Here is a 12,984-nt window from a genome sequence, read left to right as displayed (position 1 = left end):
AGACCCATTCAACCACTCAACCAGCACAAACCAACACACACACACATAAGTAGCAGTGTGTTTCGTGACGTATTATTATGAGTTTGTGTGAAATATTGTGAGTATTTGATCAGATGTATGTTTACGGTGCTTTGTCTGGTTGGATAAGTGTTTATTTTTAGGCATTTAACTTGATTCATGTGAGACAAGTGGCTGTAAATAGATTGTTGGGTCTACATCGGTGTGTTTATCGGTTGGTCGGTGTTTTTCTTTGCACTCACTGCTGCTCTTCTTTTGTGTCAGCGTGTCGTCCAGCGAGTTGGACCCGGAGCCGATGGACGAGCTGTCCTGGCTGTCCTGGGGGAACGTCAGGAAACCGTCGCCGGACTCTGAACGAGAGGGTGTCAGCGTGAGAGAGCGCATCCTCTCCCGGCTCTTCGGCTTGATCAACTTCCTCATCTTCAAAGTGATCCAGTTGCCACGCCTGCAAAAAAAGGAGAGACGAGATGATGGTCAGTGAGACGGAGAGACCGTCAGGAACAATAGTGTTTCCTCTCTTACTGTTACTCTAGATCTTCCCATGAATGTTTGTGGTAGTCAGCATCTAAAAGCTCTGCAGGCCATGAATATTTAATGCATCTTCGCCTGAGGCTGCAGTGGGAGCTTTTTTCTGCCGTTCCCTCGCCCCAAAGATAAGAGCCAACAAGCAAACCGAATTCTCAAGATCAGAGCCCGATATGATACACCGACTTCATGGAGTAGCTCATATTCAGACATGCGCCATTTTTACATTGAGATCACGTTTGACACAAAATCGTGTGAGAAGCTGTAGTTTTTCTTTTACCTGCGTGGAGGCGAGGGGTCGTAGAACTTGTACTGGTCCATGATCTTCTCCTCCAGCTTCTCCTTCTGTCTCCTCAGCTCATTCAGCTTGTCTCTGATTGGTGGAGAATTGAGAGATGATCCACAAAAACATACAAGAACAAAGTCCAAATGTGCAATCCAAATAGAAATGCAAACAATCGATTTTGAATAAATAATTGCGGACAGGGAGGCGATCGCTGACAGGAAAGTCGTCATCAGGGGTTTACATGTATTGTCTTTGCTCGACGTGGAACAGGTCCTTGCTCTCCATGGTCTGCTCCAACAGAGTGCGATTCTGCAGCATCAGAGTCTGGATCTGGTCCAACAGGTGGCGATTCTCCTCCTCTAGGTTTCCTTTGAGCTGGCTCAACAACTAACACACACACATAGCTATGTTAAAGGGATGCAAAGACACCTGGCTTAACAACAAGGTAAACCCACCAAATGACAGCGGTTTTTCAAAGTAGCCCACAAACACATTATGACAGAGAAGGGAGGATCAATGTCTCCTCACCTCGCACTGATTGGTGAGCTTGGTTGAGGTGATGTCCAGCTGCTGGTACTGCTCCTTCAGCTTAGAGAATTCAGCCTCCAGCTTGGTCTGGTCCAGCTTGGCGCCGTTCAGCTGAGTCTTCACATTCTTATGGTCCAGTTGGAGATTGTCGTTGTCTTTCACCAGCTGACGATAGGTATTATTCAGCCTGAGGAGAGAGCGGAATTAAACATACACACACGCACACACCTAAAAGAGGCTTTCTAATTTCAACATTTAGTGTAATTCAATGAATCCACTCATTTACTCATTAGATTTGAATAGTTAATAACTATCGAAACAGGCCGAGCTGACCGATCATGATCTTCTTTGAGCAGTTGGTACTGATCAGCTGTGGCTCGGTGTGTTTGATTCTCTAGCGCCATCTTTTCCTGCTGCTCCTTCAGATGTTTCTCCAGATCCTCCAGTTCTCCCTTCCTCTGCGTGAGCTGCTTGTACCTGCATGCACAACATAGACACATTCAAAAAACAATCACCACTTACATAAAGAGGAATATCTAAATACGACAGGAAGGAATAAAAAGCCCATGCAAGTATGGTTGTTTTTGTGAACATTTAATATTGACCTTATAGGTTCAAAAGGTCAAAGTAGCGTGTAAAGTTATGAGTGAGAATCTGAGTACACGTGAACAAGTGCCCGTCCCATGCTCCATAACCCAGCCTCACTTGTCCTCCAGGTCCCTGTGCTGCTGCTCCAGGCCCTTGTGGGAGGTCTTTAGGCCCCCGTGCTTTCCGATCAGGGCTTCATACTCGACCGCCTGCCTCTCGTGGAGCGCCGCCAGCTTCTCGTGATCGCGCAGGAGCAGCTCGTAGGTGGACCTCAGCTCCTCTTTGTCCTTCAGCGCTCCCTCGCGCTCACCCTCCACGCTGCTCTGCTGGCTCTGCAGCTGGGCGTTCTGGGCCATGAGGGCCGCGCTCTTTGAGCTCACGGTGGAGTTCTCCACCTAAAAAGGAAATAGAGGAGGGGATTAGGGGAGCAGTTTAAAACTCTTTTGTCATGTGCGTATAGTCAATAGACTTTTTTATTGTGATCTGTACTGGGGTCCTCGATTCAAACACATGTGATGTGATTAGAGGTCGTTCTCGTCTACAGGGGGCACTGTGGCGCCGCTCAGTTTGTTCGGTCTCTTTACTCCATCTATGTAACATCTGCAGGAAAAGGGTTTGTCATGTTTCCTTTGTGGTCACGGCAGTTTCCTGGTCTCAAGCACCCTCCGCAATCATGACACACACACACACACACACACACACACACACACACACACACACACACACACACAGTTCAGTACCTTTAAAACAGCCTTTCACCCACTGAGACAGCTGGGCTCTACTGTAATGGTCGATATAAATCCTGGCGCCATAAGCAGGGTTTAAATTAGTGCAGGTCTACATCGGCACCCGGAGCTCAGCGGCCGCACCAACAGAGCTTTTGTTTTGTATCACATTCATTGTTCGAAAGCATTTCAGATAATAAAATATATGTTGCAGTACGACTATACCACTGTATAATCATCTATTTCTTATAGCTTTGATGTATTAATCATAATGTCACGTGAGAATGGAGTTGCGCCACGAAAGGCAGCCATCGTATAACATGCCAAATCAAAACATGGGAGATCATAAAATCTGATTTCCATACAGATGAGCCGCAGTGGAGATTCCCAAATGGGAGCGGCCCGAAACAACAACATATCTGACGCAACAATTTAAGTGTCGTTATCATGAAGAGGATTTTTGTCCAGCTGACATTGTTGTTTTGAAATGCATCCCCTTTAAATGGTCAGGTCCTTGGTAGTGTGTTGTGTTGTTGTAAAAACTTAAAACGTATCTGTGGTTGTGGTCCATAGTGAATGCGTGTCATCCACGGTCTACTTTGTAGAACAGGTGAGAGTTACCTGCAGCTTGGCGTTCTGCGTTTGAAGAGACGTGTTGTTCTCCTGCAGAGAGGCCGTCTGTCTCTGCACGGCCACAATCTGAGCCTGCAGGTTGGCGCTTTGAGTTTCCAGTTGTTTGAGCTGACTCCTCAGGGCCGCCTTCTCAGCTTGCAGCGTGGCATTCTGGGAAAAAAGGGACACACACACGATAGGGATGTTGGCGTAAACCCAAAGGACTACGTTCAACATTTATTTTGGAAAAGTCCCAGAAGCCATCGTGACATTTCACTAACTCACATTCCTCTCCACCTCGATGAGTCTGTCTTTGACTTTCAGCAGTTCTCTGGTGGCTTCATGACTCTCGTTCTCCCATTTACTGACAGCCTGAGGGTCATCCAAACCTCTAGGGGGCGAGCTCAGCACCATCCTCTCCTCCTCCTCCCTTTGGCGCAGCGCTTCGTAGTTTTTCTTCACCTGGAGAGAGAGAGCGGTGGTTATTGGTGCTCCCTCAGCACAATAAAAGTAACTCCTCCAACAGAAACATCACGATTGAGTGATTGAGTCCAACGCAGCTGGAAAATTAAATTCATAAAAGTCCTAAATGATAAAAACACTATTGGCGTGAGTAATGGTAAAGCACAGCAGCAGACAGGATCCATTATGGCTTCACAGAGTTTGTCTACAGAGGCTTTCGAGTTTTGGATTCAATTCATGTCAGCGTTCAAAACGCATACGCCACCCTAAAGGCAGGCAGACATCCTCCACTCCATCTTCAGAGACTCCTGCCGCCTCATGAATAGATAAGCTGGCAATAGAAGTGGAAGAGTGGATGCATAAATAATGCATCGGCCTTGAGAAGCCCTCAGTGTTTTCAGTGCTTTCGGACCACAGCGGAAATAGTTTGGGGTTTTGGCTTTGTGGTTGGAATGGGATTTTACACTCGGTCAGTTCAATTGTTTGGAGCTATGCGTCTGCATGCAACACATGCAACATACAGCATGTCGTACAATGAATCATCGCGTTGCTGCGTTACTGACCGTCTTGAGCTCCTGGCGCAGTTGCTGGTTGAGGTTAGAGGACTCCTGCAGTCGGGCCTCCAGGGCGGCGATCTTCTCCTCTTTAATCTCCAAAGACGATTTCAGAGTCGACTCCAGTTTGGTCTCCAGGAGCTTGAACCTGACAAATATAAATACTTGAATTAGCTCTGTGTGTGCATCTGTGTCTTCGCTCTAGAGTGTGATTTGTAATCCTCAACACAGATAATGCGGGCAAGGACAACTGGCTTCATGGCGAGAGGGGAGCAGGTGTGGGAGATATTGGCTCAGAAAACGATTATTCAATGGACCAAGAATAATAAAAAACGTCTACAGCCGTTGTAAAATGGGTCACATTGCAGACTTATTTGGACTGTACTGATCGCTTTTAGTCCCGAGGATCCCAAGAGGATTGACAGAGTTCTTATTTTAGCTCCGTGAGGTCTGTTTTAAGAACTTTGTGTGTCCTGGGGAAACGATACCTGTCGTCAGAGCTCTCGTCGTGCAGCAGCCTCTCTTTGTTCAGTCCAATCTTCTCCAACTCGTGGGTCAGTTTGTCCAGATCGTTATTCAACTGCTGGGTCCGCAGCTTCTCACTCACAAGCTCCTAAACACACACACACACACAAACAAACAATTTGTAATTAGTGCCTTTACAACTGCCCTGCGATTGGCTGGCGACCAATCCAGGGTGTACCCTGTCTATCGCCCGAAGTTGGCTGGGATGGACTCCAGCCCCCCCGCGACCCTGTGTGCAGGATAAGCGGTTTGACAATGGATGGATGGCCTTTACAACTCATACTGTGGCACACTTCACCAACAATGGATGATGACAGAGCACTGTGGACACATGCGATTGTTGGAATTGACAGTCTTCTCACCTCTCTGAGTGTGCTGAGCGTCTTCTTATCAATGGTGCCCAGTTTGACCAGCTCCTTGTTCTCTCTCTCCAGGTCCTTGACTCTTGTGCAGGAGTCCCTGAAGAAGATCATCTCTTTGCCCATGGTCCGATTCTCTTTCTCCAAGCAGGAGATCCGCTGGTTGTCGTCATCCAGCTTGGAGTCGCGGATCTCGGCCTGCTGCCTCAGCCGCTTGTTCTCCTTCTCCAGGAGCTTCTTGTCTTTCTCTAGCTGGGAGCTTTCCTGCTCAAGAATCTTGTTCTGTGGGATAACGGGACGTAATGCAGACGGATGAAACGTTATTTGATGGACTTAAGCTTGAGTCTAAATGCCTAGTAAATACACGTTTGGCTGAAAGGGCACAGAGATTAATTTAGAAAGGGCCAAAAATCAATTTTGACAAATAATCTGGGATAATCCAACTCTGCTGGGTAGCGTGCTTTAGTTTTATCAGAATGAGCTAAATTACTGGCAGTGCCGCTCAAGTGCCAAATAAAACGTTCTCACATTATTTATTTTAACATATTACATTCTGCAGAATATAAATCATCACATCAGAAAGAATCCCCTCTTTTAACTTCAACAGCAATTTTGGACCAATCTGATTGACCTCATTCTGCCAGGCAGAATCAATCCAGCCCAAGCAAAGACTGAAGCAGTTTCAGTAAAAAACAGCCAGCCACCCAAAATAGGCCTGTTGCAAAGATCTGCATAATTTTTAAACACAGACCAAAAAAAAATCCTGTTTGTGTTTTCGAGGCTAGTTTTTTTTGCCAGAGAAGCGTTTTTTCCCCTACCTCTTGTTCCAGCTGCTCCAGGCGTTTACTGGAGATCTTGAGCTCTTCCAGGTTGCGTTGGAGGCTTTGGTTCTCAGTTTCCACCTCTTGCAGCTCTTCCTCCAACTGTTGAATCTTTTTGCTGCTGTTCTCTAACGCCTTCTGCAGGCGCTGGTTCTCTGTATCTAGGCCCTGGTAACTCACCTGGGACAAGAAAAGCCAGAATAGGATATTAAAAGCATCCATGAACTAGTTGCGCTGCTCCCTGATGCCATCATATTCCAGATCCACTGCAAGTTACCTAGAAAAATATTCATCAATGATGATAAAAGGTGCACTTATGTCTACAGGTTTATATTAAGATGCACGTTTTCTAATGTTAAGGACCATTTCACTTTGTCTCACTGCTCCCTATTACCAGAAGTGCTCGCCGTATGTTGCTGAAGTTTTACCTCTAATCTCTCCGTCTTTTTGGACGAGGCTTTGAGCAGTTCCATGCTGCGCTTCAAATGGCTCCTCTCGCTCTCCAGCTCCCTGTTCTCGGCCTCCAGTTGAGCGGCCTTAGCGCCCGCCGACCGGAGGCTCTCGGCCAAGCGCCGGAGTTCCAGGTTTTCCTTCTCCAGCTGGGAGTTCTCCTTCTCCAGAGCCTCCAACTGGAAGGTCATGTTCTTCAGAGTGTCCAGCTTCTTCTTCAGACGGCGGCCTTCTGCCTCCAGATCGGAGTTCTCCTTCTCCAAAGAAGACACCTACAAACGCAGGAGAGATGATTAAGATGAGACGACATCTCTCAGGTACGTTTAAGTAATTGCATTGGAGACACATCTAGTATGCAAACATGGAACATGAGGTATCAATGTGGGCAAACGTGCATTGACCAACATACATACACACAACAAAAACACGAGACCTTTTCACAGGTGATTCCTAGACTGGATACTTTCTTCTGCAGGCTCTCGTTGACCCTTTCCAGCTTCTGATTCTGGACCTCCAACTCTTCAGCCCGCTCGCCTTTCTCCTTCACCACTTCAAGCTCCTTGCCTGTATTGAAAAAAACAAAAAAGAGACAACAGCTACAATGGTGATCCTGTGAATTTAGAATGAAAAAACAAGAAAGTCTATTTATACTGTAGAAAACCAAACTTAAAAAAACATTGATTTTTAATGAACCACAAAACCAGTTCAAAAGCGGCTCACTTACGAAGCTGTTTCCTCTCAAACTCGATCTTATTGAGTTTGGCGGTTGTCTCGCAGATGGACTCGTGGAGAACGCGATTCTCTTTCTCCACGTCCTTGACCCGGGCCTCAGCTCCGACCTGGCAGCGCTGGCGCAGAGACGACACTGTCTGGCTCAGGTGCTTGTTCTCCTGCTCCAGTCCCTTCAGCTGGAAGAAATCAGACATCAGAGTTTTAAAGAAAGCCTCACAAGGTCACGTTCAAAGTGATTGAAGCCAATGAAACACATCGAAGGTCTCAAAGCTACAGAGTCCGTGCAGACGGGGTGAGAAACTGCATCTGGGCCACAGAGTACCAGAGGTCTGTGTAGTCTATAAAACATGGCGGTAGCTCCATTTAATAGTTGCACAAAAATTGATCTCAAAAGATCTTGTGTGGACTTCAGTAAATTACACAGCGGAGTCATTTTCTTGGAAGGAGAATCAATGATGGTTTTGTAGAGAGCAGCTTCTATGACGCACAGTCTCTGTTTGTCTGAATGTGCTGGCGCACCCGACCGTGTGCTTGTTCAGTGCACAGGCCGCAACATTTGCAGTATTCCAAAGCACACGAGCGCTTGAAGTGATTATGTTGTTTTACTCTGCTTACTACTGCCATCTCCAGCAACGAGTCCTATCAGTTAACGACCGTTCCACATCAATGTGGCATTCAGGAAGAATACCATTCATGCAATCCTCACTCGGAAGGATTAAAACACCTACATTGACAATAGACAATCATGGCACACAAGTTATGTGTGCATAGGTATAAACTAACTGGAATATGGTCAAGACGCGCGCGTGTGTGTGTGTGTGTGTGTTATACCTGTCTTTCTGAGTTTTCTCGGAGTGTTTCCAGAGTCTTCTCCAGTAGAGCCTTCTCCTTCATCAGGTCAGTACTGAGTGATTCGGCGCTCAGGAGCGACTCTCTGTCTGCTGTCAGTTCGCTCCCCAACTGCTCCAACTGAAAACAGCGTTGAAGCAACATTTTGAGGAGGACACGCGGTCTAAATCGGGTTTTACTGTCAAACTAATTACATCTTATGACACATGAAAAGGCTGAAAAATGAGTCAATGATATAATTATATAAAGAAAACCACGTCTACGAGGGAGATGCATTCACATTCTAATGGGTTTTGTCTCCTGACCTCAAGTGACTTGGAAATAAATGTTCTCTTTGTGAGAGAGAAACACAATTTCATGCATTTTATTCAGAAGGCTTGTAGAGAGGCTTATGTTTCTGAAAGTAGCTGCGACACTTCTCTCAGCGAGGGGCGTTTGGGTGTCAAAGACCGGAAAGAAAAGGCGATGCAGGGCTGTCTGGATTTACTGCTCTGCTTTCATCCTCCTATCCACCCCCTCTATGCGCTCTACTTCTTTCTCTTTTTGTTTGTCTCTATGGCTGTGTGAAAAGGCCTAGAGCCCAGCGTTAGGGTGATATATTATGGATGAGTGCTGGTCCAATATGCTAATCTTGGTGGTGACCGGGATGAGGGAAAGGATATTTAACGGAAATTCTGAAGCACTTTAAAATGGTAGATAAACGTTCACTTACTTTCTGGTTCAGTCTCTGGTTTTCCAGGTTGACTTTTGATAGTTTGGTCACAGTGTCATGACTGGCTGCTCCTCTGAGCTCCTCCACAGTCTTCATCAGGGTCTGGTTGTCCTTCTCTAGCTTCAACAGACGGCTGGAGGTCAGCTCATTCACCTCCTCGCCCAACGACTTCTGAGGGGCTGAGGGAATGAAGGCAAGAAAATGTGGATTAAATACCAACGAATGAACGAGGGCAAGATGTATTCTGGTTGTCGAAGTCAAGAACAAAGCCCTCTGGACCAACTTTAGATGTCAGAGCTTTCAAAGTGCAATTTTAACAAACATACGACACAAAGTCCTTACCCAGATCCCTGGCTAGTTAAACCTCTAAACAGCTTTTTCAATCTAAGCGCACGGATTATCCTCCAAGAGCCACTGAATATTAATTACAGGTCTTAATCAAGTGGAAAGAAAACCCAGTGGAGGCTGGCAAATGCAGAGGGTACATGGGGATGACGCCGGGGCAAAGAGCCAATGAGCCGTGTCCGGTCTGTTGGCCTTCTGACGCCTTCAGGCTGGTCAGATCTGTCCGCTGCGTGACAGTTTCACTCAACACGACCGCGTTTGCTTCCATCAACACTCCACCTGGTTTGACTTTGTAATTTTCGCTGGTTTTAAACAATTCTCGGCTCCATCTTCTTCTCACCTTCGGTCAGTTCTGGTGTCTTGGCCAGTTGCTCCAGTTCCCAGCCCAGGTGCAGGGACTCGTCCATGCTCTGTTTCTGGGCCATCTCAAGCACAAGGTTCTCCTCCAAGATCTCCTCCATACGTTTACGGTCCATGTCCCGCTCCTAGGGATAATGGGGATAGGCGGGGTGTGTGGCGATGAACAAATGCTGCAGAGATGCCCTGTGGCCTTTTACTCCTCACACTGATCGAAAAAAACGTCTCACCATCTCCAGGTCGTGGATCTTGGATTTGAGCTGGAGACTCTCTTTCTCCAGAAGGTGCAGTTTGTCGGAGCGGGTCCGGGTCGCATCCAGCTGCTCCTCCAACATGCTCTTGGTCTCCAACAGGACCTGGTTGTCCTCTTTCAGCTCCTACCAAAAAAAACACCACATTAACAGAGGATACGAGTTTAAGAGCAAACATAAACACTGCAGCCCGTTCAAGAGAAAACATTTTTCAGAAAATGTACATCATTACTTTGAATTGAGTTATATTACAAGAACCAGAAGTAACAGTATAAATAGTAGCAGTCTGAGCAGAAAAAAATGAACAACATTTCTTTGAAATATTCAGTTGGGTGGATACTATGCAAGACAAGGATACCGTTTAAATTCTTTCCCCTGTAATTCAATATATAAATTTACAGTAAAGAAGTACTTGTATCACGAGATGATGCATCATGATCTTTATGGGTCACATATGCAGTTCGTGGCGTGGGGTGCTTAAACGAGCGCCGTCATCATGGCTGAAGGAGAAAACGCTCTGCGCGGGCAGCTGTGTACCTCGACCCGGGCCTTGTAGAACTCAATGTCGTGGAGTCTCTCCTTGTATCGGCTCAGCTCGCTCTCCAGTTTGTCCACGCGGATCGCTTTCTCTCGGAGCGCGTCCAGCTCGTCGCGGTAGGCCCGCGCCGATCGAGCGTCCGACACCAACTGGTAGCTCTGCAGGAGTTGATGCAACGATGGAACAAAAGCTTCAGCCAGCAGACTGTTATTTATTAAAAGATTAGCAAGTCTTTTACATATACAGATACTGGACAGAACAATCTCTAAACACCATCAATTACAAAAATCCCCCGAACACCTACGCGTCCTCCGTGCCCTGAACCTATTCAACTAGTTTACGGCATTTAGTTTGTCGGCCCTTCTGCCGCCTTCAAAAATCACAAGCCGTGCGGGTCTGTAGCTGGACTAAAGATAGCGCTAATAGCCTGTAATGAGCTAAGACACCAGCTAGCTAATTAGAGCCCGGCAGCGCTGGACACAGAGTACTATGACAGCAGAAGGCGTAGCAGGTGAAGGGCAGAGGGACGGGGGGGTGACGAGGTCATGTGAACGATTGTGTGCATGTAGGTGTGTGTCACTGGGACTAAGTCGCGTTACCTCTTGCTGAAGCCTCCTGAGCTCCACTTCCATGTTCTCCAGCTCCTGCCGGGTGTCCAAAAGCTGCTCACTCTTCTCCTCTCTGGAAACAGGCAACAGTTTTACAAACTCAGAGAGTGCTAACAAGGACATTCCTTTAGGCCTGTTTCCGTTTCACAGCTTGCAGCTGAATCGTTTAATGGGAGCAGCAGTATTGACATAGTTACACAGAGAAAAACTCAATTTTAAATTATCTACCAAAAAGGGTTCACTGGCCCAACTTTACTTTTAGGTATTTTAGTTTCTGTAAGGAGGCTCTGTGATAATATTTTTGGTTCTTCCTATAAGTTATTTATGCTACTGAGGAAATGCAATACAGAGTTTACGATCATGTTTCCTCAGAGTTACATTGTCAGACTGACGTGGGAATTAAAGACTGAAATAAACATATTTAAAAGCAACACTTTTGTAAAAGCATGCCATTGAGTATTTCATGAGATGAGATATCTATTTCCAGTCTTACTTTCATTATAAGTTTAATAAGATTCAGGCTCACTAAATTAAAAGTTACTGTTAGCATTCAAACGTAGCACACGCAACATCCCCTAGGCCTTGGTAGAAAGGAAGAAATATGCAATTCAAATGTTTTCAAGACATCAGTGACTCATTCTCTTGAGTAAAAATAGCCTGTTGTATGTTTGAGCTGCGATGGTCATTACACAATGTCTTTCCTGTCTCCTCAATTCAGCTACGGATAGACGGCCTTCTTCATCACACAAGGACAAACAGTGAGGGGAAAGCCAGCGATAAAAGAACTGAAGAAACTAAGAAAGGCAATATGTACGCAAATCCTCAGACTCAAGCCCCTCTATTAACTCCCTCTATTATGGAAAACCCCCTTGAAAAGATAAGGAGAGAAGAAAGTTTTACATGTTGCAGCACGTGTCTCTTGTATCCATTTGTTTACGTGACAGCGAATAGGGCAGCCTGACATTCGCTTTCGCTGTAAGTTTGATCTTGTGTGCGTGTGTGTGTGTGTGTGAACTCGCCCGGCTCCTTCCAACCATCGAGGGACAATGTGTCACACGGCTTTGAAGGAAAACAAATGCATCTCTCAGATGTTGTTCAATGTGTGTGCATGAAACTGCAACACTGAACGTCTGGCAGCCTGTTTGATTGCGGCTCTTTGGGGACTTTGGTTGCATCTCAATAAGCAAGAAGGCATCCACCTTTTCTCATTTCCTTTCATTCACCTGCCTCCTGTTCTTTGGAAAGTACGAGTCAACATGCAGGAAGGATTTCTCTTTCAGTTTCATCAGTTAACTCTCTTCCCCTGCTGCAGCCCCCCCCCTGTTACTCACAAACACCTGTCAACTTTAGAATAGCAGATTAGCAGCGGGCTCATATTCTGGATGCAGCTGGCTCTGCTGCTTATGTTAATGGTGCAGCCACAAACACGCTGCTGCTGCTGCTCACTGCTGTACTTGAAAAGCCAAGAAACAATAGGCAACCTTTTCCATGCTAGCTCGTAGTCTTCCTCACCCTACTGTTAATATAGATCCTGGCACTATTGAAATGCTAGATCATTGTCTTCATTAGAACCAGCAGAAAGGCATTTATATAACAGTAAATGTTTATTAAAGGATATTGAATACTGCCTAAAGGGAAAATATAAGTGGCTCACTTTGACGAGGTCAAACCTGTACTCCGTAAAAAGAAAACTTACCAAACATGACAAATTGGAAAATATGTATTTTTTTTCTAGTTTAACATGACAAACTGAGTGAAAGTGATATTTTGAAATAATCTTCACTGTTTCGCAAATGAAAAACAGGTAAATAATACATTTATATCCAAAGCAAACACCAGACCTCCAAGTTAAATGACTGGAATCCGTACTAAATACGGTTTTAAACCTGGAGAACCGGGTTAACACTCACGAGAAGAACAACGTCTCCAAATATGCCCCTGCGTGTGTCTCGAACTGTGGGTTTAGACTCCGTGTGTCACAGCTTCACTCAACATGTTAACAAACCGACCACTGTGGGACCAGCGGGCCGCGCGTCGCCTCTCGCTCCGATCGGGTCGCCTTCTGACCCACAAACACCAGCCCCAACAGGGCGCGCACATATAGCGACTACATCACTCCCCTGCATCACGTGAATGGAC

General features: G+C 46.0%; 1 protein-coding gene across 10 annotated transcripts in view; it reads right to left on the bottom strand.

The window, feature by feature from the left end:
• The window catches only part of ccdc88ab (coiled-coil and HOOK domain protein 88ab), a 49,719-nt gene that overhangs the window by 9,338 nt on the left and 27,397 nt on the right, over positions 1-12,984 (bottom strand). For all 10 annotated transcript variants that reach the window (XR_013467958.1, XR_013467960.1, XR_013467959.1 and 7 more), the window contains exons 9-29: positions 10,837-10,918; positions 10,237-10,395; positions 9,679-9,825; positions 9,432-9,576; positions 8,747-8,925; positions 8,017-8,154; positions 7,178-7,361; positions 6,887-7,017; positions 6,432-6,725; positions 6,001-6,183; positions 5,186-5,464; positions 4,787-4,911; positions 4,308-4,446; positions 3,568-3,744; positions 3,292-3,453; positions 2,063-2,340; positions 1,691-1,834; positions 1,358-1,544; positions 1,071-1,216; positions 824-916; positions 261-463 (exon numbers count right to left, since the gene is read on the bottom strand). Coding sequence is in view for 4 of the 10 variants with exons in the window: in XM_078104760.1 (XP_077960886.1) it covers positions 261-463; positions 824-916; positions 1,071-1,216; positions 1,358-1,544; positions 1,691-1,834; positions 2,063-2,340; positions 3,292-3,453; positions 3,568-3,744; positions 4,308-4,446; positions 4,787-4,911; positions 5,186-5,464; positions 6,001-6,183; positions 6,432-6,725; positions 6,887-7,017; positions 7,178-7,361; positions 8,017-8,154; positions 8,747-8,925; positions 9,432-9,576; positions 9,679-9,825; positions 10,237-10,395; positions 10,837-10,918 (3,575 nt within the window). In the remaining 6 variants the exon portion in view is untranslated. The remainder of the gene's footprint in view (positions 1-260; positions 464-823; positions 917-1,070; positions 1,217-1,357; positions 1,545-1,690; positions 1,835-2,062; positions 2,341-3,291; positions 3,454-3,567; positions 3,745-4,307; positions 4,447-4,786; positions 4,912-5,185; positions 5,465-6,000; positions 6,184-6,431; positions 6,726-6,886; positions 7,018-7,177; positions 7,362-8,016; positions 8,155-8,746; positions 8,926-9,431; positions 9,577-9,678; positions 9,826-10,236; positions 10,396-10,836; positions 10,919-12,984) is intronic.

Source organism: Gasterosteus aculeatus, chromosome 6 (genome assembly GCF_964276395.1).
Source record: "Gasterosteus aculeatus chromosome 6, fGasAcu3.hap1.1, whole genome shotgun sequence".
In the NCBI taxonomy this organism is placed as follows: Eukaryota; Metazoa; Chordata; class Actinopteri; order Perciformes; family Gasterosteidae; genus Gasterosteus; species Gasterosteus aculeatus.
This window is presented reverse-complemented; position numbering and strand designations above follow the sequence as displayed.